The sequence below is a fragment of the Esox lucius genome, chromosome 11 (assembly GCF_011004845.1).
Source record: "Esox lucius isolate fEsoLuc1 chromosome 11, fEsoLuc1.pri, whole genome shotgun sequence".
NCBI classification, from domain to species: domain Eukaryota; kingdom Metazoa; phylum Chordata; class Actinopteri; order Esociformes; family Esocidae; genus Esox; species Esox lucius.
The window spans coordinates 26,969,415-26,994,971 of NC_047579.1; the positions used below are offsets into that span (position 1 = coordinate 26,969,415).

Below are 25,557 nucleotides of genomic sequence, written 5' to 3' on the forward strand. Positions count from 1 at the left end.
ATCATTTTGTTATTCACACTAACTGTGGATTATTTCTTTCCTTTAGGTTACACTTTATTTTGAGAGTCCCAATTTCCATCTATAGATGTTCTATAGCTAGTAATGCTGTCAACAAAGGTTCAACAATCTATCTTTCCATAAGCAACTGCTTGCTAAGATTACGGTTAGGTTTAAAATAAGGGTAATGGTCAGGACAAAGGTTAAAGTTTGTGTTAGTAAATAGTTAGGTAAAATGTTTCTGATAATTTATTGATCTACAGACAACATTTTGGGACTGAAAACAGTTGATCAGTTGTCCTTGTTGTTCTCATATCATAAACAAATGAGGCAATTTTGGAACTAGACATTTCAGCTTTAATGGCCAATGAAACTATTCTTAGCTCTGCAGTCTTGATCAAATGTTCCTGGTTTCTGACTTCCATCATAGACACTCATTACAGACAGTTAGAGCAGCTGGGTGGATTCCTAGCAAGATAAAGTGATTTGCCTGAGAGGGAATTCTAATCTGTTCCCACTGATTATTGTGCTGGAACATTTATTTGAAAGCCCTTGGGAATAGGATCACCACACCTTTCATGTCAACAGTGGCTAGTAATTATCAAGGGGGCACACAATAAGCTATAGATTAAGTGAGGAGAAACAGGTGGAACATTTATAAGAATCCACATTTCTGTGTGCTCGAATCTCGCACTCTTTCATTTTCTCTCTCTCTCTCTCCTTCACACACACACGCACACACACACACACACACACTGATTTATGTCAACACCTCCTACTTCTCTCTCCGGGGCATCTGCAAGCAGAAGACCAGTTACCTAGTTACAAGCGAGAGATGGTGCGACGAGTAATGTAATGTTGTTGGTGGCTTTCAGTATAGGCTACCTCGGACTGTGAACAGGCAGGTGGAAGTGTGCGTAAAGTTCATGACAGAAGAGGTGAAATAGCTTAGTGTCATTTGAGCTGTTGTCTCAGTTTTTTTTTTTTATTACGGACGGACTCGAGAAAGAACATTCTTTGTGCATTGTGTAACCTTTTCATTTGATGGTTTTAGTTATAGTTATACATGCAAAAGATATACATTTATCACCAGAAAGAGAAACTCCATCTGTTGTAAAACATCCAGCTGTGGATTGCCTACATAAGTGAGAAGGAAAACCTGTTTGCATAAGTGTAAGGTAAGATTTTTATGGTTGTATGGTTTTTGTTTAGCCTACTGTCTTACTAGAACAACCTTAATGTTTGTATAGGCAAATATTAAACAGTAGGGTTTATATTATTTACAATTCTAATGTAAATGTTAATAATATTGTTTTGCGATTATTACAGTCAATAAGACGACTACTGCCCTGTCACACATATCCTGTTTTTCAGCATCAGTTGCCGATTGTCATTTAGCTTTTTCCATTGAAAGTAATTTTGGCTTTTATGTCAATGTTTACAATTGTTTTTATAATTTTGTATTTAAATATGTTAATTGCTATGAAAGATAGAACCTACTAGGTCACAGATAAAGTTCCCAGTCAAGCTCCACTCTGCGTCCTTTTGCAAGTTAATATCAGATTCCTCTCTCCTAATAGTTACACTGAGCAGCACTACTTGTCAATCCCAGTGGCACCTGTATTGTAAAAGACCGATCCTCTCAAGAGGTGCTATGAATGGAGATCATCTGCTGCCCTGGGCTACAGTATCACTGTCTATGGCTGTTATTGAGTGATGTACTTTGTTTTGTTCCCCATTTGGTTGTATATTTTAATTGAATTATACAAACACATTCCTCTTGCTCTCATCTATTTTGGTTTGGTTGTATCTGCCAGAGGCTGGGATAACATTCTCTTCACGGTGAGAATGTTATTTTTGCAGCAATATCAGAATATTAAAATACTCTGAAGCCGTTGGTAAGTTGGTTCACATATGGTAATACATTTGCCTCTGAATGCCCAGAAAATACAATAAAAGGTAAAGGTAACTTTAACACAGAACACATCTACAGCCAATGTTTGTGCCTTTACATCACTGAATGGAAATGAGTCATCCTCATCTTTTAGGGAGCCCTCTTAGGCAATCATTGAGACCACAGAGAGTTTAATCTTTTAGGCTAGAAACGTTCTAGAGGATGGGAAAACTGTCTGATTAAGTTGGAACTTGGGAGAGAGTAGCGGCAGAATCATATTTTTCTTTGGAGTAATTGTTCTCTCTCTTTTTCTTTGGGATGCACTGATTGTATACTGTCAGGGAAACCCTTAGAATAGGTCTGATTCAGCTGTCATGGTGACCGGACGTTGGCTATAGCTACACTTTCATCTGAAGGAGTGAATGACACACTGTAATACATTTTCTGAAGCTGTAAGAGTACTCCACTGAGAGTATTGGTCATGTTGACATCCTTATCGTTACTACCATCTCAGTATAGAAATACATACAGTAGATCTGGTTACTGCCTGTATTACTGTTATATAAAGATATTTTTGGTGTGTGATGCTAATATGTTTTAGAATATGACATTTATCACAAAATATATAAACAATAAATTGTTTTGATGGCGTTAATCGAGGGGGATGGAACAAATTGTCACGTTAGCTATATTTCTAACATTCTGCCACAGCTGCCTGGTTCAGACCAGGTCCATGCAGGCACTATACAGAAATAACGGGACAAACCTTGATACAACACTGGTCAATCACACCAGAATGGTGTGGCATTAGTTAATTTGCATGTCAGATTAGGACCATACTGCGAGTAATTTCTCTCAGCTTGGAAGGACAAACCCACTGGACTGACAGAACTGACCAAACACATGCCATCAGTTAATTTAGGCATGGGTTCGCATAGGGATACCCTATTAGCTAGGAAAAATTATGTTTTGCTTTTGCAACAAATCAGAAAAATACTATTTTATTACCAAGTTGTGCACGGGAAAGGTGAGGCTATGAAGTCAGTAAAAGGTGTCCCCTTCCCCAAACAAATGACCCTATTCATATGCATGCACATACATAGATCTGTCCATGTTTTTATTTATTTTTATTTTGTTATTTATATTTATTCCATTTCTACAACATTTTAAAATTCTGGCGTTCACTAAAAACAACTGAAAAAATATAATCTGAGTAAATTAATTCCCAAACTATGGGGCACATGACATTATTACACAATCCATACCCAACAAACCCTTAATGTAGCACAGTCAGGCATGTATGGTGTAGTGGTTTGAAGTTGGTGCTTCCCAGTTCAATTGTGTTGCGGTGGCCAAGGGTTAACATCCTATTTGCGGCATACCACCGATACCTGGCTGTCCATATGATGGGGCCGGTGGGTAGTTGGATGGGACCGCCCATTAATGACTCCTGCAATCTGAACTGTGGTTGTATAGTTTGGGAGGGAATACATATACAGTACCAGTCAGAAGTTAATTTACAGATACTCATTCGTGGGTATTTCTTTATTTTTAAAATGTTCCACATTGTACAGTAATAGTGAAGACATCAAAACTACAACCCTGTTTCCAAAAATGTTGGGAAGTGTAACGTCTGCTCTGTTTGTCAAACCAGCTCCCCATCCCCTCTATACTAACCAGCGGCTGGAGGCTGATGGTAGCAGCCCAACCTAACAACGCACCTGTTCCCAGTCATAAATTCAGTTGTCTATTTCTGTGTTGCGCCCTCACTGCACCCCATAGATTATTGTTTGTCTTTACCCGATACCGTGTGGTGCTGTCTTTTTCTACTGATGTCTATATGTCTTTCTCTGCTGATGTATTATAAGAATATAACTGCTATCGCCCTTTTTGTTTTCTTTTCCATCTGCCTCACTGTTACACACTCGCTACACTCGCACCAGCACAGGACTATGTTCAAAATGTCAAGAAAAACAGAATGCAGTGATGTGCAAATCATGTAACCCCTATAATCAGTATAAAATGGTACAAAGACAACATATCAAATGTCGATGCCGTTAGGACAGGGGCAACAAAAGACTACCCATGCAAAACATATATGTACATATATGTAGAGGATTTCTCATTGTATATTCACATATGTGCCCAGGCAACATGGTCTCAGGACACTACGCAGAGTATTTTACGAAGATCCATGGCATGTGTATTATATGTGATGTTACGTTTGGTTACATTACAATGCGCTACTAAAACGTACGATACATTACAAAAATGCCTAAAACTTAACATATCTTACGAATGCTATTACAACGTATGAAATGTTACAATTGCTATTAAAACATAAAATAACAAATGAACGCCACACAAACGTATGATATTTACGAACACTATGAAAACATATAAATAATTATGAATTTTAACAAAATGCTTGACACATGTTTCAAACCCGCAATGTTTAGATCAGTTAGATTAATGTTTGGCATCACAGCACTGGGGTTAAAGCTAAGGTTAATGTTCGATATCACAGCACTGGTGTTAGGGTTAAGGTTTGGGCTAAGGCTAGGAAACAAAAAAGGTTAGGTTAAGGTTTGGTTAGGTCTCACAGCTCTGGGGTTAAGGTTAGGGTTTAGGTTAAGGTTAGGTCTCACAGCACAGGGGTTAAGGCTATGGTTAAGATTAGAAAGAAAATCCCTTCAAACAGTTATGTTGTGACACCACCATTCACCTTTATTGATCACAGGTATCTGTCTGGAGCAGTGGGTTGTGTAGCTGTCTGTATAGCGGAAGGTCTCTGTTTTTTTCCTTGATTCAGACTCTAACGTTATTTTACTTAACGTAAATGATCTTACAAAATCGCCTGGCTAAAATGTACGTACAATAGTCTACATAATCCTTCTGAGACCAGGTTGGCCCTGAATATGTTTATGAAATATATAACTATATATAGTTATATATATAATATATAATCATAATACAATGTATGTCATTTATTTTAACGTTGAATATTGTGTTATAATAATAAAATACATGAACATGCAGTACATTAAGCATTTCTCATCAACACATTATGGAATTAACCTTCAAGACATTATTTTCCAGAGAAAAAGAGAGTCATTATGAAAACAATATGCATTTTAACACAGTATCATGAATGTTATTCCACTCTGTAAAAGTACTTAAAAGAAACGACTAGATAACATAATAAACCCATGACAGGAAACAATATAAATATGAAAATATATCAGTGTAAATGCTAAATGCTATAACTATAATTTTGACATGTATGTAAATATATTTACATGTATTTGAGACATATTTAATCATTTGAAAATGGCCAAAATCGAATATGTAAATATATTTTTATGACATATACAGCTCTGGAAAAAGAGACCATTGCACCTTTTTCTTTCCTTTCCAAAAAAGTTGAAAAGGAGTGTTTTGAGTGAGGAACAGAAGGGTTAAAATTAAGAGACCACTGCAAACTGAACGCTTCTGTTCCTCAAATTCAGGTCCAGTGGTCTCTGAATTTGTTTTGGAGCTGTATGGCCATACATTAGTAATACATATATTAGGTATATATTGGGTAGAAACGTTGTGTAATGCAAAAAAAACAAACAATGGAACATCTCACAACTAATTAGGTTAATTGGCAACAGGTCAGTAACATGATTGGGTATTAAAAAAACATCCCAGAGAGGATGACTCATTCAGAGGTAAAGATGGGGAGGGATTCATTACTCTGTGAAAGATTGCACAGGGAAATGCAACAATGCAACAATTCAAGAACAACATTTCTCAACTTAAAATTGTAAAGTGTTTGGGGATCTCAACATCTACGATACATAATGTCATAAAAAGATTCAGAGATTCCGGATGAATCTCTCTACACAAGGGACAAGGCAAAAAAATTATATTGGATGGCTATGATCTACAGGCTCTCAGGTGGCCCTGCATTAAAAACAGACACAATTCTGTAGTGGAAATCATTGCAAGGGCTCAGGAACTACTGAAGGGCTACTGAACACAGTACACTGCTGCATCCACAAAGGCAAGTTAAAACTCAACCATCCAAAGAAAAATGCATAAATAAACAAGATCCAGAAATGCCACGGCCTTCTCTGGGCCCAACTCATTTAAGATTAACTGAGACGAAGTGGAAAACTGTCCTGTGGTCTGACAAATCAAAAATAGAAATTCTTTCTGGGAAACATGGATCCTCTGGGCTGAAGAGGAGAGGGACCATTCGGCTTGTTTTCAGCACACATTTCAAAAGCCAAACATCCCTGACGGTATGGGGGTGGATAAGTGCACATGGCATGGGTAACTTGCACGTCTGTGAAGGCATCATTAATGCTGAACAATATATACAGCTTTTAGAGCAACCTATGCTGCCCCCCAGATTACGTCTTTTTCAGGGAAGGCATTGCTTATTTCAGCAAGACAGTGCCAAACCACATTCTGCACACATTACAACAGCATGGCTCCGTAGTAAAAAAAGTAAATGCACTTAACTGGCCTGCCTGCAGTCCAGATCTGTCACCCATTGAAAACGTTTTGCGCAGTATGAAATAAAAAATACAACCAAGGTGACCCCAAATTGTTGCACAGCTGAACTTCTATATCAAGGAAGAATGAGAAAAAAATGTATTTTCAAAACTACTGCAATTGGTCTCCTGAGTTACCAAATGCTTACAGAGTATTGTTAAAAGAAGAAGTTATGCAAAACAGTTGTAAACATGCCCGTCCCAACTTTTTTTGAAATGTGTTGCTGGCATCAAATTAAAAATGGAAATTTTTCTAAAAGCAATACATTTTCTCAGTTTCAACATTTGATATGTTGTCTTTGTCCTATTTTCAATTAAATGTAGGGATAAATGATTTGCACATCATTGCATTCTGTTTCTATTTGCATTTAACACAATGTCCCAACTTTTTTGGAATCAAGGTTGTATTAAATAACACGTATGGAACGTTGTAGCAACCAAATAAAGTATTAAACAGATCAAACTACATATTATATTGTAGATTCTTCAAAATATCCACCCTTTGCCGTGATGACAGCTTTGCACACTTTTTATTCTTTAAACCAGCTTCACAATGTAGTCAACTGGAATGCATTTCAATAAACAGCTGTGCCTTGTTAAAAGTTAATTTGTGGAACTACTTTCTTTAATGAGCCAATCAGTTGTGTTGTGACAAGGTAGGGTGGGTATACAGAAGAACATAATTATGTCTGTTCTGTTGTAGTCCATATTATGCCAAGGACAGCTCAAATACGCAAAGAGAAACAACAATTATTTTGATATGAAGGTAACTTAATAAGGAACATTTTAAGAACATTTGAAGAACATCCGACCCGATACCGGATAAGCGGATGAAGATGAGATGAGATTTCAAGAACTTTTAAAAACATTTGAAATGTCTTCAAGTTCAGTCACAAAAACCATTAACCTATATAATGAAACTGGTTCTCATGAGGACCGCTACAGGAAAATAACTCCCAGAGTTAACTCTGCTGCAGAGAATAAGCTCATTAAAGTTACCAGCCTGCCTGATAGTTCATGAATCAATGTTGGGGAGGCCTTCATGATCAGATTTCTGCAAAACAAACCACTACTGACGAACACCAATAAGAAAGCACTTGCTTGGGCCAAGATACATAAAAATAGACAATTGGAATTCTGCCTTTTTGTCTGCGATTTTCTGGTTCCAACCGCTGTGTCTTTGTAAGACACAGAGTGTGTGATCAGAGGATCACTGCATTTTTTTGTTCCCACTGTGAAGCATGGAAAAGGAGGTGTGAGGGTCTGGGGGTGCTTTGCTAATGACACTGCCTGTGATGTATTTAGAAACCAAGGCAAACTCAACCACAACCATACCATTTGGTTTGCGTTTAGTTGGATTATGATTTGTTTTTCAACAGGATTATGACCCAAAACACACCTCCAGGCTGTTTAAGGGCTATTTCACCAAGAAGGAGAATGATGGGGCTGCATCAGATGATCTGGCCTCCACAATCACCCTACCACAACCCAGTTGAGATGGTGTGGGATTTAGTTGGACCACATAGTGAAGGAAATGTGGGAACTCCTGCTAGGCATTTTAGTTGACGACCTCATGAAATTGGTTGTGAGAATCCTAACAGTGTGCAAATCTGTGCAAAGGTTGGTTACATTGATGGATCGAAAATATAAACACATTTTGATGTGTTTAAAACTTCATGATTCCATATGTGTTATTATTATTTTTTTTTATCTTCACTATATTTCTACAATGTGAAAAATTTGAAAAATATAAAAACACCCTTGAATGACTAGGTGTGTCTAAACAGTATATACTTTAAGAAGCCACTGCACCTTTTTCTGTCCTTTCCTAACAAGTCGAAAAGGAAAGGTTTGAGTGAGGAACAGAAGGGTCCAAATTTAGAGACCACTCCAAATTGAACGCTTCTGTTCCTCTCTCCAAACTTTCATTTTCAACTTTTTTTGGATAGGAAAGAAAAATATAATAAGAATGAATATACACTACTCCAAAAATTAGGGAACACCTAAATCACACTATCATGGACCCCGCTTTGCTCAGCCATGGAGACCCATTGTGTGAAGCTTCCCGACGCATAGTTCTTCCAGAGGCAGTTTGTAACTCTGTGGTGAGTGATGCAACAGATGATGAGCGATTTTTACTCGTTATGCCCTTCAGCACTTGGCTGCCCTGCTCTGTGAGTTTGGGTGGTCTACCACTTTGCGGCTGGGCTTTTGTTCCTCCTAGATGCTTCCACTTCACAATTCTAGCATGTACAGTTGACTGGGACGGATCTAGTAGGGCAGACATTTCACAAACTCACTTGTGGCAAAGGTAGCATCCTATGACAGTGTGACATTTGAAGTCACTGAAAAAATGTTTTTCCTCAAATGGCTCTTCATGAAGCTTGAGTGCATTACAGAGAACATACCACTATTCCTAATAATCCTGATTTCACTGAAGTGTAACAAAAATGTGTTTTTACCATCAAAGTGTTCATTGTGAGAAGAAATATTTTGGAGGACAGCCGTATGTAAAAAGATCTCAGGAAGCGAGTGAAAGTCAAAGACCAAAGAAATTCCATCTTGTAACCTAGACTCCTTGTGTTCAGATGCTGTCTCCAGCTAGTTAATTTGTAAAAAGTAGCTTCCTTTTTATTTGCTTTCTTCCAAAATAATCAAAATAACATTAAATAACATAAAAATTGGGAGACTGGCACTTTTCAGAGTGCCTTCACCTACTATACTAAACCACCAAAGTAACTAAACACCTACAACATCCCCCAAATACCACTCCTTAAGTTACGCTTATGCCTATGACAACTCTAAAACTACCATAACTACTATTACTACAACCATTATTAATGCAAACACTACTGTATAACATACAAGCATACACTGTTACAAATTTTTTCAGTAATCACAAAAACGTTTAGACTACAATGTTTAACAGATTGCACAGAACGGGTGCATAGTGTTAAAATTATATGGCAGGTCTCTGGATGGCTTTGAAAGAATAGTTTTCGGATGACTTTCTGGTTTTCATTTTTTGCTTCCCCATTTATTGCACCTCAGTTTGAGTAAATATTTGCCAGCAAATGTATTGCTCTTTATGCCACTACAGTCACCTTGTCCTTGCCTCTTGTTAAAATATGGAATAGACATGTTCCAAAGCATAGATAAAAGGTTTTTATCCCCAGAACAACAAATTGCTTTATGACTCATTTTAAAATACTTGATAGAGTCCTTCAGCTGTATTGTTCAACATTTCAGAGAATTATTTGTTCAAATGCCAACATCCAATGAAGAAGTGGTTGGAGGCAGTTTTTTTCTATTTTTGTCAAAATCCATTCAGGGTAAATAAATAAAATATCTGTAATTGGACTATGAGGGAATGCAAGAGAGAGACGTTCATTAGTTACCATAATTGCAAGGAAGCTTTTCACAGAGAGCATTAACTCAATAAGGAAACTAAACAAGTATTTCATTTGGTCTAATAAGAGCTAGAAGCTTTTTAACACACTGTCCCAAAAATGGTCCCATGGCATAAAACCAGGGTCAGTGTTCTAGCAAACTGTGCCCACTCCAAACAATACTCAACTCTTGTTCCTCCAACTAGAAGAAAATTGCAGTAAATATATTCTATGCATTTCTATAGGCTTTCTGTGTTTTTAACATACTATATTCGGGGAAGAAAACTCAAGCTGATGTCTACTAAAGATTAATAAATGGTTCAGATGGGCAGAGAGAAGAGTCAAAGTGATCCGTGGGCGATCAAAATAAAAAATAAAAAAGATATATTCATAATTTTTAGAGCTTGATTAATCATAAAGATTATATGGGAGTGGACTCACCAATTCATAAGATGAGCTCTATTTGTCAGCCACTCTGGAGGTACGTCAATCAAAGAGCTCTAAACATCAGGTCTGTTCTTGCTTCTTATTACATCAAATGAAGATTCTGCCGATGAGCAGGACCATTGCCAGGAATCCTGGGCCCCCTGAAAAGATGTATGCCTGGGACCCCTTGCTTATGGAACACATTGACATGATCAGCGGGCCCTACCAAGCCTTGGGCCCCATGAATCATATCCACCTTATTGGCTACCGCCCTGCCGATGATATTCAAAATAATACCATTAATATTTCATCAAATATTCATTTATAGACATGCTGGGTCATCACTCCTTCATTTATTCAAGGCCTCCTGGCAGATTGTAATATCGGGGCTGGTGGGACTTCGCTCTGATAGAAAATCTGGGTTTCCCAACAGCTTGCTCACCCACACACATGCAAGCACACACACTTCGCCAACCGCTGAATCTGCATGCAAGCACTTCCCACACACATACACACTTAGATGTGTGCTCACGTGGCATAATTTTCTGTCCAGTACAAACACACCGTATTACCAGGCAATACATAACTCACATCAATAGCTCATTGATCGATATGTCACATACTCTACACCTATGTGAATAGTTGTGTCAGTAGAACAGTGAGTTATGGGTCTGTTTTAGACAAAGGCAGAAAGCTGGAAGCAGATAAGGTGTGCAAACATATTTACACAGCAATGCTATCACCAATGACATTGACCTGTGGTTCTGTTATGGCCTTGTTTGCATTCAACACTAAAGTAGACTATTTTAAATCCTGTATCCAAGCTATGCTTAGTAGCTTTGCATGATGGTACTTGACTTTTAACCGTACCCTTGGCTACATTACAGCTAACATGAATCTATATCAGTAGACCTACTGTATATGCTGTGTAACCCTTTTCCTTACCCAGCGCCTAAAAGCCTACACCACTCATTGTTATCGGAGTGACATTTCAAGTGAGCTTCCGCTTCTCTAGGCTTTAAGGGTTTGACCTTTATGATTGAGTCCAACTTGTGTCATTGTGGCTGTGTTTGAAAGGCAGATATATAGCAACCTGAATTTCACTGCGGACTCACCTCAGAAGCTAACTATGGTCAGTCCTGGTCGTTCACGGGACAGGGGACTAGGTTATGCTAAAAGAGGTGTTCGAAGGCAAGTTGAGGGCATTATTTCCTCTGGTCCAAGGAGATTACAATGCCTTCAATGTTTAGAATGTAATATGTTTTTTTTGGCCTTTCTGTCAGCTTGAATGAATCTGGCCAATCCCCAATGACGTCTCACATTAACAAGGTGGTTTCACCAACAGAGCTGCTGCCCAATGGATGGTTTTTGTTTATCGCACCATTCTCTGAGAACTGCAGAGACTGTAGTGTGTAAAAATCCCAGGAGGTCAGCTGTTTCTGTGGTGCTGGAACTATCATGTCTGGCACCAACAATCACACCATGGTCAATGTCACTTAAATCATGCCTCTTCCCCATTATAACATTTAGTCAAAGAACAACTAGCTAAACTGTATGCTTTATATATTGATTTGAAACCACATGCACTCTTTAGCAATTTGCTTTGACGAGCCGGTGCATCTAATGAAATGATCCCAGAGGGTGTGTAAAATGCAAACCTCCACTTACTGTTGAATATATTTCAAACAAACACAAGTGAATGTATCAGTTTATATGAGTCTGCCTGCAAATGAATAATGTATGTACATGCATTCAAGTGAACGGACATGTGTGTTTAACAGATGCATTACATATTTATTAAAAATACTGGTGCGCATTCCAAATGCATGTGTTTGTAATACATGTTGATCTATTGTTTCGTTAGTTCCGTGGTAATTTAGATGCTCTTGTTTTGGATGACGCAACGGAATAACCAAGAGGAGTTGGGCTCCAGAATGGAATGACTGGACAACCCAGTTATGTGACATGTTTGTGGCTGGCGTTGACCCTGTCGTGATACATTAATTGGCATGATTTAGATTGGGGGAATAATACTGGCAGTGTTCAAAGCGAGTAGGAGAAATCAATGCAAACTGATGGGGAAGGGGCACTCAGAAACATTTTATATATTTTTTTTTAAACATTAACTGCAGATGTCTTAAGATAGTCATATATGCGTGTTTGTATGCTTGTATTACAGTAAAAGCCTTACATATGGCCCCTTGGGCCTGGTCGGCCCACATGGACTGTCGGTACGGACTGTTTGTTTTCAGGTTCGTTCTTGCTTAAACCTGCTGTATCCAGACAACTGCATTTGTTTGTTTCCCCCGAAGTGGGATAGCATAATTGAAAGCTTGTCCAGATTAGCTTGAGGCACAGTTTAGTTTCTAAGACCATAATGTTCGCCTACAAGAGGTTAGCTCATAAAACTCACAGTTTCGGTCCTGGGAACAAAATCGTGGAACCAGCTTCACCTGATGCTAAAGCAGCAGAAACCACATCCATCTTCTGAATTTGAAACTGCTTTTATACAAATTTAATAAAATTGACATTTATTAGCTATGATTGAAATGCCCAGTCTACTGTACACTTCTAATGTCTCTTTCTTGCCAATATCTGTGACTTTTCTCTTTCCTCCATCACTTGGAGTTATCTCTTTTTACCTCTCCTCCATCACATCCACGCTCTTTCTTTTTCCATGTCCCTCCTCTTTTGTCTCTGGCATTCCTGAGACAAAGCCAGTGGGATGTGCTGAAAGTCTAGTCTACCAGGAATGGCAAATGTAGTGCTCTATGCTTTAAAGCCTTTAATTATGGTTGTAATTAGACAGTTTTATTAATCTTTTCAATACACAGCTTGGTAACAAGATTGAAAGAGGGTAAATTGCCCATTCAGTGTTGAATTAACATAGCTTCCTCCACAAGTGAGACACACATCTATCACATTTTTAAGCAGGTAGTCTTTCTTCTCAGTGAGGCCATTAGCTTGCTAGCTCAAATATGTCATTTGCAAATTGTTTAGCTGGAAAGTAAGTAATTTTTCTTTCTCAGTCATAACTCACTTGGAATGTGTTTTCGGGGACACATCGCCAGCACTGCCTTCTTTTGGAGCCCCGCCTTGTAGTGTTGTAATTTAAGATGAACATAAGATTACTGTAGTAACTGTACAGTAAGTTGCTCTGAATAAGCACTTCTGCTACCAAAATAGATTGTAGACTATGGTTATTTCTTTATTTAATGCTTGAGTACTTGAACTACTTTTCAAGTATTTCAAACTTTGAGAAATGTTAAGTGGTGAATCTACTTTGTATGGTCTTAAACCTAAGCATTTTACCCCTTTTTTTTGACTGATGCAAGTGCTAGTTGGAGTGGTTAATGTGTTGTTATAATCTATTGTTAAAATAATATACTTTTTGCGTTTGAAAGCTTTCTGATTGGTGAAATGGTTAGTTAATATAGTAATTTAATTTCAGAGAAAACAATGTCTGACTTTATTGATAGAAACATAACTGTTTTGAAATAATTTCCTCAAACAATGCGGCTGGTAAATCAACAGCTTTTACTGACAGTGGTACAACACGTAAAAACAATAATCTTTGAGAGTGCTTTTCATTTGAAGGGCATGATTGAAAAAAAAAAATCTAACTTAATTGAAAACAAAATGGCTGTAATATTTATGAGGCAATAATCTTTGAGAGTGTTTTTCATTTGAAGGGCAACATTGAAAAAAAAATATTCATACTTAATTGAAAATCAAATGTCCCCTTTCAAATGTTTGTATTTTGTTTCCCGTTCCTAAACTGAAAGGCATACAGCTCGCAAAAAATCTTCAAATGCCAGCAAGCCAAAGGACTGCGTTGTACCATCCGTTGCACTTCAGAGTCCCAAGTCTGGGCAAAAAACATAATATGCATATGAAATACAGTCTTGCAACGTTGTATGTGTCCACTGAAGGTGTGGATACAATCCTGTCTCTTGGATAATCATTTAAATTAACCATTTTTTAAATGATACTATGCATAGGTTGGATAGACAAATGACCAGCCACCCCACTTTGGAGTAGTACGGTATGTCAGTCAATTTCCATACTTTTTAAAGGAGCTCTCTGGTATAATTCTAAGAATGTACTAACAAAAAGACATCATACACTTAACTTTGTCTCAACTGCGTAGGTCTTATGTAAATACAGAAATGTCTATGCGTTTAAAAAGAAAACATGACTCACTGCAGTTTTTTTTTATCCCTTTAATTGTTGGGGTTCTAAGTATTACAGTGCAACAGGGCTTGTTCCTGCAATCCCAAAACACTCTTGGGTTTCACATCATTTTCAGATAACAGCGCCTTTGGGTAAAGATGGACATACGTTTTCTCCAGAGCTTTTTTATTTATCCCTATAAACTTCTATCTATTATGTCTGATGATAAGCAGGATTCAACACCCTCAGCCAATCAAAAAGCATGAAAATAGGCTGTCATCATATGTTGCAACGCTTGTGTCACCAACACGATGAAGTCAACAGCAGTCCTGGAATGCAGCTAGCAAAATAATTATTACTGGATTGTTGTAGTTTTTTTTCTTGTTGTTTTTGTTATTGTTGTCTTATTTGTATCTTGCATAAGAAAATGAGAGCACCCTGTTGCCAAGTCGACATATCCTCACGACATATCTGTGTATGTGTATTAGTGTACTGCTATTAGAGCTGTGTGTATATTGTTCATAGCCATGGAACACAGCATTAATCTGGCTTAGAGGGCTGATTGTCTGGACCCAGCTGTGAACTGGTTACTTAGCTTTTGTGTATTATTTCAAGGCAGCTCCTAGTGGCTCCTGGTGCACAGAGTGGCCATGCTCAATCAGAAATATCTGTTTCCTGGACAAATGGCTCCCAAGGGGCAGAAAAGAGAAGATCGTTGATTAAAACACGGGTACTGCCGTCATACACCATGTTTGCCTTCCCCGTGGTGCCTTGACCAGCCCAGAACCCCAATTTGCAAATTGAATAGTTTTTTTTTTTCTCAAGGGACGCCGTAAAAGAAAAGGCTGACCCATCGAAAGAAACGGCTTATCTGTGGGTCCTGAGCTGCTCAGCGAAGAGAGGCCGATTGGAATGAGAATAGAGAGATGGTGGAGATTAGAGAAATCAAAGGACTTAGATTGTGACTAATTGAAATGGTTGTGTATGTTTTTAGTCTTGTGAATTTGCTTTTTGTTAGAAAGACAAAAGCTGTCTCATTGTGCATAGACCATACCACAAATGTTAAAATCTAAAGGGATATCTTGGTATTACGGACAATGTTGTGTTCACAGCCCAAAAGATACTGAGAAACAGTGCCTACCCTCTCTGAAGACATTGGAGTGTAATCTTTTTCTCCACAAAGACAAAAAAGGGTGATCTTGTCAACCTGTCACATGTGCCCTTTACTTGGTTTGGGTTGATTTATGACTGAAATCCCAAGGCATTCTTTTTCCCTGGTGTCTCTGCGGCTGTGGGAAACCTATACCAATGTATGTCTCTCATTTGAAAATAACGGAACAATTGAGAGGGCAACTCTACTTCAAGTTGCCCCTGAATATTAGGTGCTGTTGTAACATTCTTGAGGTAGTGAGATTACAGGACACAGGCGCAGAGGTAACTTAAAGAAGGTTCTTTACTACAGAGACGTAAAACACTGGGGCAGGAGGAACCTACATCGGTATTAATCATTACATTGATTTATATCAGCGCATCTTTATATTTATGTACTGTTTAACATTAAAATATATCTCATGTTTCTTTCCTGCTAAATGCTGTAAAGATGGTGTTTTTGTAGTACCCTCATCAGAACATGGGCTTCAATGAGTCAAAGATGTTGGCTTTGAACCTACCCCGCAGCTTCTGATTTTGACACATACTTTCACTTAATGAAGTAACCAGTCTGAGCGTTTGATCGTAATCCCTATCAGTGTGCCATGCTTAACATTTGAGCTATTTCAAGTAGGTTTTGTTTATTTCAGAAGCCAGATAAAAAAAAATACATATTCATGTTCCATGGCACAGAAACTGATTTGAATGTCAAGGTTATAAGCAATGTGGGATCAAATATAACTGGTGATAGCTATCAGGTAGATACAAGTCTCTAGACTTTTTGTGTATGCAAACATTTTATAGCACAGTACACTCAGTAGTACTGACCAAATACCTGTCTTGTGAAGATGGTCACTCTGACACAGGACAAAGTACAAACAGACTACAAAGGAACAAAGGATGACCTGCTCGACCCAGAACATTACATGGACCCAATAAATCAGCTCCTCTCTAATATTAATAAAAAACCAACTACATGTTTGTAAGCCAGCAAAATCTGTATGCTGCTAAGTTACAGTGTCTTACCATAAAGACAGTAACCTGAATCCAGGGTCATTCATGTCAGTTTTTCCATGTGATAATACTTTCGATACACAAAGTTAGATGCAGTAGGAGAGAAATACGCGGGGAAAGAGACAGGTGTTAATTTGTTCCAGCGTTCAGACATAAAGACGTCATCAGCAGTGTTTACCCAGCGTGGAACTGGGACTCCACAGTCAGTTACAAAAAGAGCCCTCCAAAGCCTTTGAGCTTGCCTGAGCATTCACCTCTCTTGCACACTGTATACACACACTCCATATTTACATTCACACAACAATAACCGCTTACGAGTAGGTTTCGGCAGAAGAGTGACACAGAGGTCTAGAATGCCTGGTTACAAATAAAAATGTCAATGACTTGTCCCAGCAGTGGCTCTGTGTGGGAACTGTTTAATTTGTTTGAAGTGTCAATAGCCACAAAAAGAAGCCAAACATGGTTGCTGCAGCCAAGTCGATGTCTCCCAGTGCCCTCTCTCCATGTCTGGCCTTAAGTGTTTCCTGTCTGACTCACGCTGTGCTGCGTATTCAGTGACGTCCTATTTGGGTGTGTTTTTTTGAATAATCATCATTTCAAATGTAATGTAGCCTGTCTAAGCCTCGTTTTGTTTTAACTTGCACCCTAAGTTTTACCAGGTTGAATGTATCTCACACTTCTGTAAATTGACCAAGCACACGTTTTACCTGACCCAGGTAAAAACAATTTCAACCTTAGGGGAGGGATATAGATGTTAAGCTACTATTATATACTTACGACAAATCTCTTTAAATTCCAATTTTATGAAGTCTGTTTCCCTCATTTGAGCTCCACTTGTTTTCACAAGATACGGACCACATACTCGGTCCATTCATTCTTTATTGTTTCTCCACAGGACAGATGGATTGGAGCTGAGACCCGACAGAAAGACATATCCTGGGTCTTCCCTGGGTCCTCCATCGCCTACCTGGACGTCTGCGTGTTGCTGAGATAGAAGAGGGCATGTGGGAGAACAGCACAGTGCCCATCCCCTACATCAATCCGCCCCTGTCACTGTTGCTATGCAACGACACCCTCTTTAATGACACCTTCATCAACTGCACCAATTCCACCACCACGACCAGCCCAGAGATGCCTGCGGGCCCTAGCGTCGCAGGGGTCCTGATCCCCCTCATCTACATCGTGGTCTGCTTCATCGGCCTGGGAGGAAACACCCTGGTCATCCACATTGTGCTGCACTACTCCAAGACCGAGTCAGTGACCAACATCTACATCCTGAACTTGGCCATCGCTGACGAACTCTTCATGCTGGGTCTGCCCTTCCTGGCCATCCAGAACACCCTCCAGACCTGGCCTTTTGGCTCCTTCATGTGCCGCTTGGTTATGACCGTGGACTCCATCAACCAGTTCACCTCCATCTTCTGCCTGACCGTCATGAGCATCGACCGCTACCTTGCCGTTGTCCACCCCATGCGCTCCTCCAGGTGGAGGCGACCCCAAGTGGCCAAGGTGGTCAACTGCACAGTGTGGGCCATCTCCTTCCTGGTGGTCCTTCCGGTGGTTATCTACGCCAACGTTCAGAAGACGGGCGGCACTTGCAACATCTCCTGGCCTAAACCGGCCCACATTTGGAGGGCGGCCTTCATTATCTACACGTCAACAGTGGGTTTCTTTTGCCCGCTCCTCATCATCTGCCTCTGCTACCTGCTCATCGTCTTCAAGATCCGCAGCTCGGGCAAGAAGGTCCATGCCACCTCCACCAAGCGTAGGAAGTCAGAGCGCAAGGTGACGCGTATGGTGGTGATTGTAGTGGCTGTGTTCGTCTTCTGCTGGCTGCCCTTCTACGCGCTCAACATCATTAACCTGCTCGTTTCCCTGCCGTCGGAGTACCAGGGCCTTTACTACTTTGTTGTGGTAATGGGTTATGCCAACAGCTGTGCCAACCCCATCGTCTACGGTTTCCTTTCGGAAAACTTCAAGCGGGGTTTCCGCAAGGCTCTTTGTCGCTCCTCACGCAAGGTGGAGAGCCACGAGCTGACAGAGCGCCAACAGCAGCAGGAGGAGAGGAGGAGGGTGCTGATGCCTCGGGAAAGCCTGAGGAGGGTTGTGCAAGATGAGGAGGAGGAAGATGATGAGGAAAGGGAAGATGTCACAGAGATGACAGAAATCTGCAGGATCACCCAGAATGGGAACAGACAGCCTGAGAGTTGCCAGGCTCTGTTAACACCGAAGACACCTGCCCCAGGGGCATCTGAGCAAATTGACTCCCTAGAAAAAAAAGCAAAAGCTGGGGACCTTTGTGGAAAAGATCCAGTGTTAGGGCCTCTAGCTTCCCTGCATAACGGAGACAAAAATGGGAGTGTCAAACCTCTGCCAGAGGAGCCAGTGGAGAACCCCTCACTGGAGATAAGCTACCTGTAACGTAAAAGTCAGTTAACTGAGGGAACTTGCAGTATTATTTTGTTAGTTCATGTCCCGTCTATGGAAAGAGCCAAACTAAACTGTGCCTCTATTTAATTGCCCATGGCTGTACGTAAATAGAGAAGCACTTTAAGACTATAACATACTACATTTCCTCATGTATCGCTACATACTTGAACAATGGACTGAGTCCGTTTGAACTCTTTGTTATGCCAGTGGATTTTGTGTAACAATGACTTATTCCTGTCGGTTAAAGAGTGTATATAACATATGGGTTGTTACACCAATTCAGGGCCTTTTGAGAAGTTGAACTAGGTAAAGTATCTACTTGATTTGACCTAATTTGAACATTCTGTCATAAAGACCACGTGGTTAACTTCATGGGGAAAAAGTTCTTCCTGTCTCACCGGTTAACAATGAAGAAACCCAGGGTAAGTGCCTGATAAGTGAACAGGGTGGACGGTAACACAGTCGATGACAAAGAAAGTCAAGGAGTAGGATAGCAGCTAGCCTTTCTGTGGGTAAAAGGGTTGATATGCTTGACTCAGTTATTCAACCCAAAACAACAGAACATTTCTAAGAAGAGTAATGCCAGTTACTCAGATTTTATATCTTCTCTCATGGTTTGGCAAATAGATGCAAAATGTTTTTTGAAACAGGATTGACCTAAAAATGGGACAAATGTGAATGAATCACTGATCACATGAAATAAATATTAATCTTCACGAATAACTTCAACAAAATGTCATGGGGGTAAAGGGATGGCTGTTTTTACACAGGGGCCCGATTTATGTTTTTACTAATATTTGTACAAATTTGACCAATTAGATCAACTCGGAAAATTTAAATTAGAGGAAAACATCTTAGAATTGAGATACATGTTATAAACAACCCAGGTGGTCTATATTAAAGGGCACCTTTAATATAGCATGCATTTAATTCACCACTAGTGCACAATTTCTGCTAACAATATTAAACAAATGCAAAATTTGTGTAACAACCCATATTATATTTTCTTCAAAAAAAAATTTTTACAACTTCAACCTGTGTTTAGAAGTTGTACCTCATGATCACTGTAAGTACATAATGTTTGTGCCTTTCCTCACACTTAAATTACATATCTAATCATAATTTTATTACAATACATTATTACTGCAGAATGTGACAATCATTTATGTATATATGAATGTAGCGTCATCACTTTAATTCACCTACAGGGGTGAGAGAACATTTGCATTTACGGTATTTCTGCAGACATTTGAACAAAAAATTTAACAGATCATCATCTAAGTAAACATGATAAAACAAATAAAATAAAACATTGTATTTTTTTCCATTATCTACTGAGCAAATTGATGCAACACTAATTAGTCTGAAAAGTATGTGAACATTCTAGATTAATCATCTTAATAGTGTATTAGTCAAAGGTTTTGTATTTGGTCCCATATTATTTGTATGCGATGGCAACAACAAGCTCGTAAAGCTACTTGTTGGACGCATATGCAGTTTTTGCCATGATTTAGGTTCGGTTTTGCCCATTAATAACTAAACTATTAACTAGTTTCAAAACTATGGGCATGTATATTACAAATATTTTAGTTGATTAAAGCAAGAGTGCATACTTATTCAGACAAACAATTCTTATCTTGGATCAATTTGCTGAATAGTAACAAAAGACTTGGTAACCTGGACAACAGTGTGTGGTCCTTGCATTACGATACTACATTTTTGGACATATCTGATACTGTAACTCAGCATATATACTGTAGTAAGGCCTTCGGAAGGACACAAGGTCAAGGAGAGGTCATTGATTCCAACCACAGATTTCCTCTACACCTATCATCTCTTTTAGAACTACTATCGTCTTTTTATGAATGTAGTCTGACAGCAATGACAGGGAAACCACTCAGTGGAGGCACTTAACAAAAGACAGAAAAGAGCATAAAGTGTTCAAATCAAAGTTTTTTAAGGATGAAGGCTGTAGTATGTAGAGGATCTGATGTTTCAAAGACACATCTACGCTATTAATATGATTAAATATGTAGTAAATATTAGATTTTATTCTAGAATATTTATGAGGAAGTGAACACTGAATGGAAAAATAGTGGATGTTATCTTTAGAGGTTTAGTTCCCATCAGGGAAAAAAGCTACTGTAGATCATAAACACACACCACGTTATGATGAAGTGACTGCGGGGGCACAAAGAGTTATCACAAGCCATATACAAAAGAGCAATCACAAGCCATATACCCTCATTTACCATTACCAAGTGGAGAAGACAACGAAACAAACTGACCAACACATAAAGTGCCTCATTATATACACCCTACCTAACACATTTCAGGTCCCTTTCGGGTCCCATTCATTGCATTCACTGATACAAACAGCACTAATAAAAGCTGTTAACTAGCTTGTGCAAACCAATCCGGTCAACAATAAATACATTTTCTTGGCCTCCCCTCCATTGCCCAATCCCACACACACTCTCTTGCACAGCTGCGTTTCAGCAGTGTAAAAAACATCATTAAGGGTTGCAAAAAAGTAAATCGTTTTGCAAATGCCATATTTATAGTTCCACTGTGGGACATGTAGCTCCCCAAGCACCGTGGAGCATCAAGTGTACAAAGCCTGACTTGTGACGACGCCGTGTACAGTGAAGTGTTGTATAATTGCCACTGTCCAGTAAAGCTGTTAACTTGTGCTCGAGTTCTGTGTGGGTTTTTCTGTCATGAGTTAGTTTCCCACTGTGTGTGTGATCTTTTCCCCAGTGACAGTACGTCCAGTACTTACTGTAGGCTGAGAGGTGGCAATCAACTGACCACCTGATTGGTTGATGGCCACGTGTCTTTATGAATCCATGTGCTTCAGTGTCCTCTCTCTCCACCCAACTCACCTGTACCCACGTAGGATATGGACACAAGGAGGTAAACTGATCTGACTCTGCTAACAGTGATATTATTCAGTGTTTTTGGCAGCGACAACTATGGAGACACGATGTTAACAGTGTCAGTAGCTCAAGGGTAAGAACAGAGCAGAGCTCAAGCCGTATGTCTGCATTCATCTAATTCAGACATGCTATTTGATTTGGGAGTACACCCCTCAATCCACAGTTCCGCTATACCTACTAGTGAAGGAGCATTATGTCATAGCATTTACAATCCACTGGTCCTTGACAAAACATTTAATGTTATTGTGCTATTTCTTAAGCAATCTCTGAGCCAATGATGTCTGACATTTTACCTATTGAGACAGGGAGAGGATAACAATAAAATGATTTGCTGGAGTTTAGTGAGTGTTCACTACAAGGTGTCTCTATTTCTTGAATATTGTTCATGCAGCATCTGTGTGATGTGAGTCAGCAAGAGAAAATCTCAAGATGGCTATATTTAGACAAATAAAGAGTAATGGCTGTGAAACTGTTTGATTATAGACATTTTATTATCTAAAAACAATTAATTACAGATTCACAATACCGAAATGTGTCTGTCAAAACCTCAACGAGATGCTGACCTTCTAGGCAGATTTGCAAAGAAAAATAAAATCAGACTGGCCAATAAAAATAAAAGATTAAGATGGGCAAAATAACTCAGACACTGGAGAGAGGAAGTTTGAACAAAAAAGACCAACAACCCAGAGTTGCCTCTTAACGGTTGACTTTGAAACTGGTGTTTTGTGGGTACTATTCAATGAAGCTGCCAGTTGAGGAGCTGTGATGGTGTCTGTTTCTCAAATAAGACACAAATATATTTGTCCACTTGCTCAGTTGTGCTCTGGGGCCTCCCACACCTCTCTCTATTCTGGTTAAAGACAGTTTGTGCTGTTCTGTGAAGGGAGTAGTACACAAAGTTGTATGGGATCTTTTGTTTGTTGGCAATTTCTTGCATGGAATAGCCTTAATTTCTCAGAAAAATGAATAGACTGATGAGGTTCATGAGTAAATTCTTTGATTCTGGCCATTTTGAGCCAGTAATTGCAAAATGATTCACATGATCACATAGCCATTAAATAACAAACTTGGATTAGCAAACATGATGTGCCATTGAAACACAGGACTGATGGTTACTGATAATGGGCCTCTTTACACTAATGTAGATACTCCATTAATATTTATTTCCAGGTACAATAATCATTTACAACATAAGCAAGGTCTACACTCCATTTCTGATCAATGTGATGTTTTTTTAACAGACATAAGTTGTGCATTTCTTTTGAAAACAAGGAGATTTCTAAGTGACCCAAAACAAAAACGGTAGTGTGTTTTAAAAAATAAATAAATATTAAAACGCTTACCAGATTTTCGGGTGCCTTAGACTTTGGCACAGCACTGTATAACGATTCATTTACAACCTTTCCTGATTACAAGCAATGACAAGATATTGCCCAGCGGTTTCCCAATGGAACATTGTACTGATTGTTTTTACAGCTATTGATTTAGCACTCATTACACATCGGATTACAAGCTTAGGAAGACTCATAGAAATCACATATCACGCTGCTGATGAGTCACCTGATGTGTCGACCTTCAGATCTTTTTCAATGTGGAGAAAATGGAGCGCTCTGAAACGGGCATGGGTCCCATGGTCAGGGTTCTTTACCGTTTGAGGCCTGTGAACAAAGCAGCACAAAACCATTGTGGTATTGATCTTCCACACACCGCAAATAAACACGCTACTCAATAACCCTGTGTGGGTGAAGGATAACAATGAAAACACTCAGTGTGTTATTTGTACAGAGTCTACGTTGCAGGGTATAATGTCTTATTGACAAGCTGTCAAATGATATTACTATGAGCTACTTAAACGTTAGATTAAAAGTTAGATTTATCTGATTCCCATAAGAGCTGTCAGGAGTCCTCTTTATATTGGATGTTCATTTCAGACAATCAGCCCTATGGATTCTAAAGGTAGTGAGAAACATGATAGTGGGAGCTCTCAATCTGTTCAGTTGAATAAGAATTACATTTGGGTGCTTCCCAATTTATTTATATTGAGACTCAAGTACAAAGCCCAGAATGCAATGCTGGCTAGGTCAATTTGTCCTCAGTGGCCTAGGTAGCTAGAAAATGACACCGAAGTCATTATCAGAATTTGAAGTCAAGTTGGTTGCATAGGCAATTCAAGTGCAGAGTTAATTTAGGAGTTAAAATGTTTCAATGTTGAACTTGGTAGAAATAGCATTTCTAGGTCAAGCTGTGTGACTATATTGCTATGGCAACATTCAGAATAAGTCTTCAAGCAGGGAAATTGTGAGAGACACACAAACTGCTTTGTCATGGACGTTGAAGGAATTACAGATGTTATTCTGACCATGTAAATTTGAAAAAAGTATATACTTGATCATGATACAGTTGGATGGATTTTTATATCAATACAATCTACTGGCTGATTTGGCAATCTGGACTACAGGTCATCTTTTAAAGCGTTTAGAAATAGTCCATAAATGTGGTTGCCCTTAGCCTTTTCTGAAGAATAAGACCGAATAATAATAAAATGTGGACTCTTCCAGAACCCGAAGTTACTCTTTCTAACCAGAGTTTACTAGAGTTTGTGGGTTACATTCTTTGTCATACTAAACAAATGTAGTCTTACATGAACCTTCCTAAAGAACAGAGCTGTATCCTCCTAAAGAGAATCAAAGTTAATCCGTCAAGTGAGACTCAGGGAACAGGATCCGCCGTATACGGAAAGCACAAAGGAACTACTGAAGATTAAAGGATATACTGTATGGTACACTATAGGACTTTACATGCTGTCATAACCATGTCATACCAAATAATATAAAATGGTCATAACACTGTCAGTACACATATTGCGGTATATATTGTTAATATACTACACTAATTTATGTCGTGTCATAACCCACAAAACCTACTACCCGAGGCAAACCCTCTTACTTGTCTTACACCATCTTACACCTTACTTGAGAACCAACTGAACAAAATTATTAACGTAACATAAACATTTCAGTGATTTTACTGAATTACGGTTAAAGAAGTCAGACAATTAAAATACATTAGTCACTAATCTATAGATTTCACCACTGAGTGGGAGTACAAATGTGTGAATGGAAAGTTTCTGGGATTTTTCTTTGAATTATGAAACACGGGACCAACACTTCACATGTATCCGTTACATATTTGTTTAGTTTTGTAGTTGTGTTCATCCAGTAATTTGTCCTATTTTCATTGTCGTTGTGCCCGTAATTCAGATGTGGGAGCAGGAGCAGATTTTCGGAGCAATACAAGACACCATCTTTGGAACTGATACATTTACAATTCTGATAGTGATAATGCCTTATAACAGTATCATAAATTGTATTAAACGTGGTGTTATGACGATTTGTAACAGCTATAAGTTATATCAGCTATAATTCAAGTTTGACATGTTTATGACATACAGTATTAAGTGCATATATAGTATGAACAGAATTCTTCAGGCTTCAAAGGCAAAGACGGAGCCAACGAATAACAACCTTCAAAAGCTGTAGACAGAGACCCAGAGCAAAACCCTTAATGGACACTTTAACACCACAGCTGTCAATAATTTCCTT

At 38.9% G+C, this 25,557-nt stretch overlaps 1 protein-coding gene across 2 annotated transcripts; it reads left to right on the plus strand.

Moving 5' to 3' along the window:
* The first annotated feature begins 843 nt into the window (after positions 1-843).
* sstr3 (somatostatin receptor 3) lies at positions 844-21,702 on the plus strand. 2 transcript variants are annotated; one of them, XM_010891748.3, is made up of 2 exons: positions 844-1,175; positions 17,482-21,702. In XM_010891748.3, exon 2 carries the CDS (start codon positions 17,589-17,591, stop codon positions 19,005-19,007), a length of 1,419 nt encoding a protein of 472 aa, XP_010890050.1. In that variant the 5' UTR covers positions 844-1,175; positions 17,482-17,588; the 3' UTR covers positions 19,008-21,702. The 2 variants fall into 2 exon arrangements, with proteins under 2 accessions (XP_010890050.1, XP_010890051.1); XM_010891749.3 differs by having other exon boundaries at positions 844-1,170.
* The last annotated feature ends 3,855 nt before the right edge of the window (positions 21,703-25,557 follow it).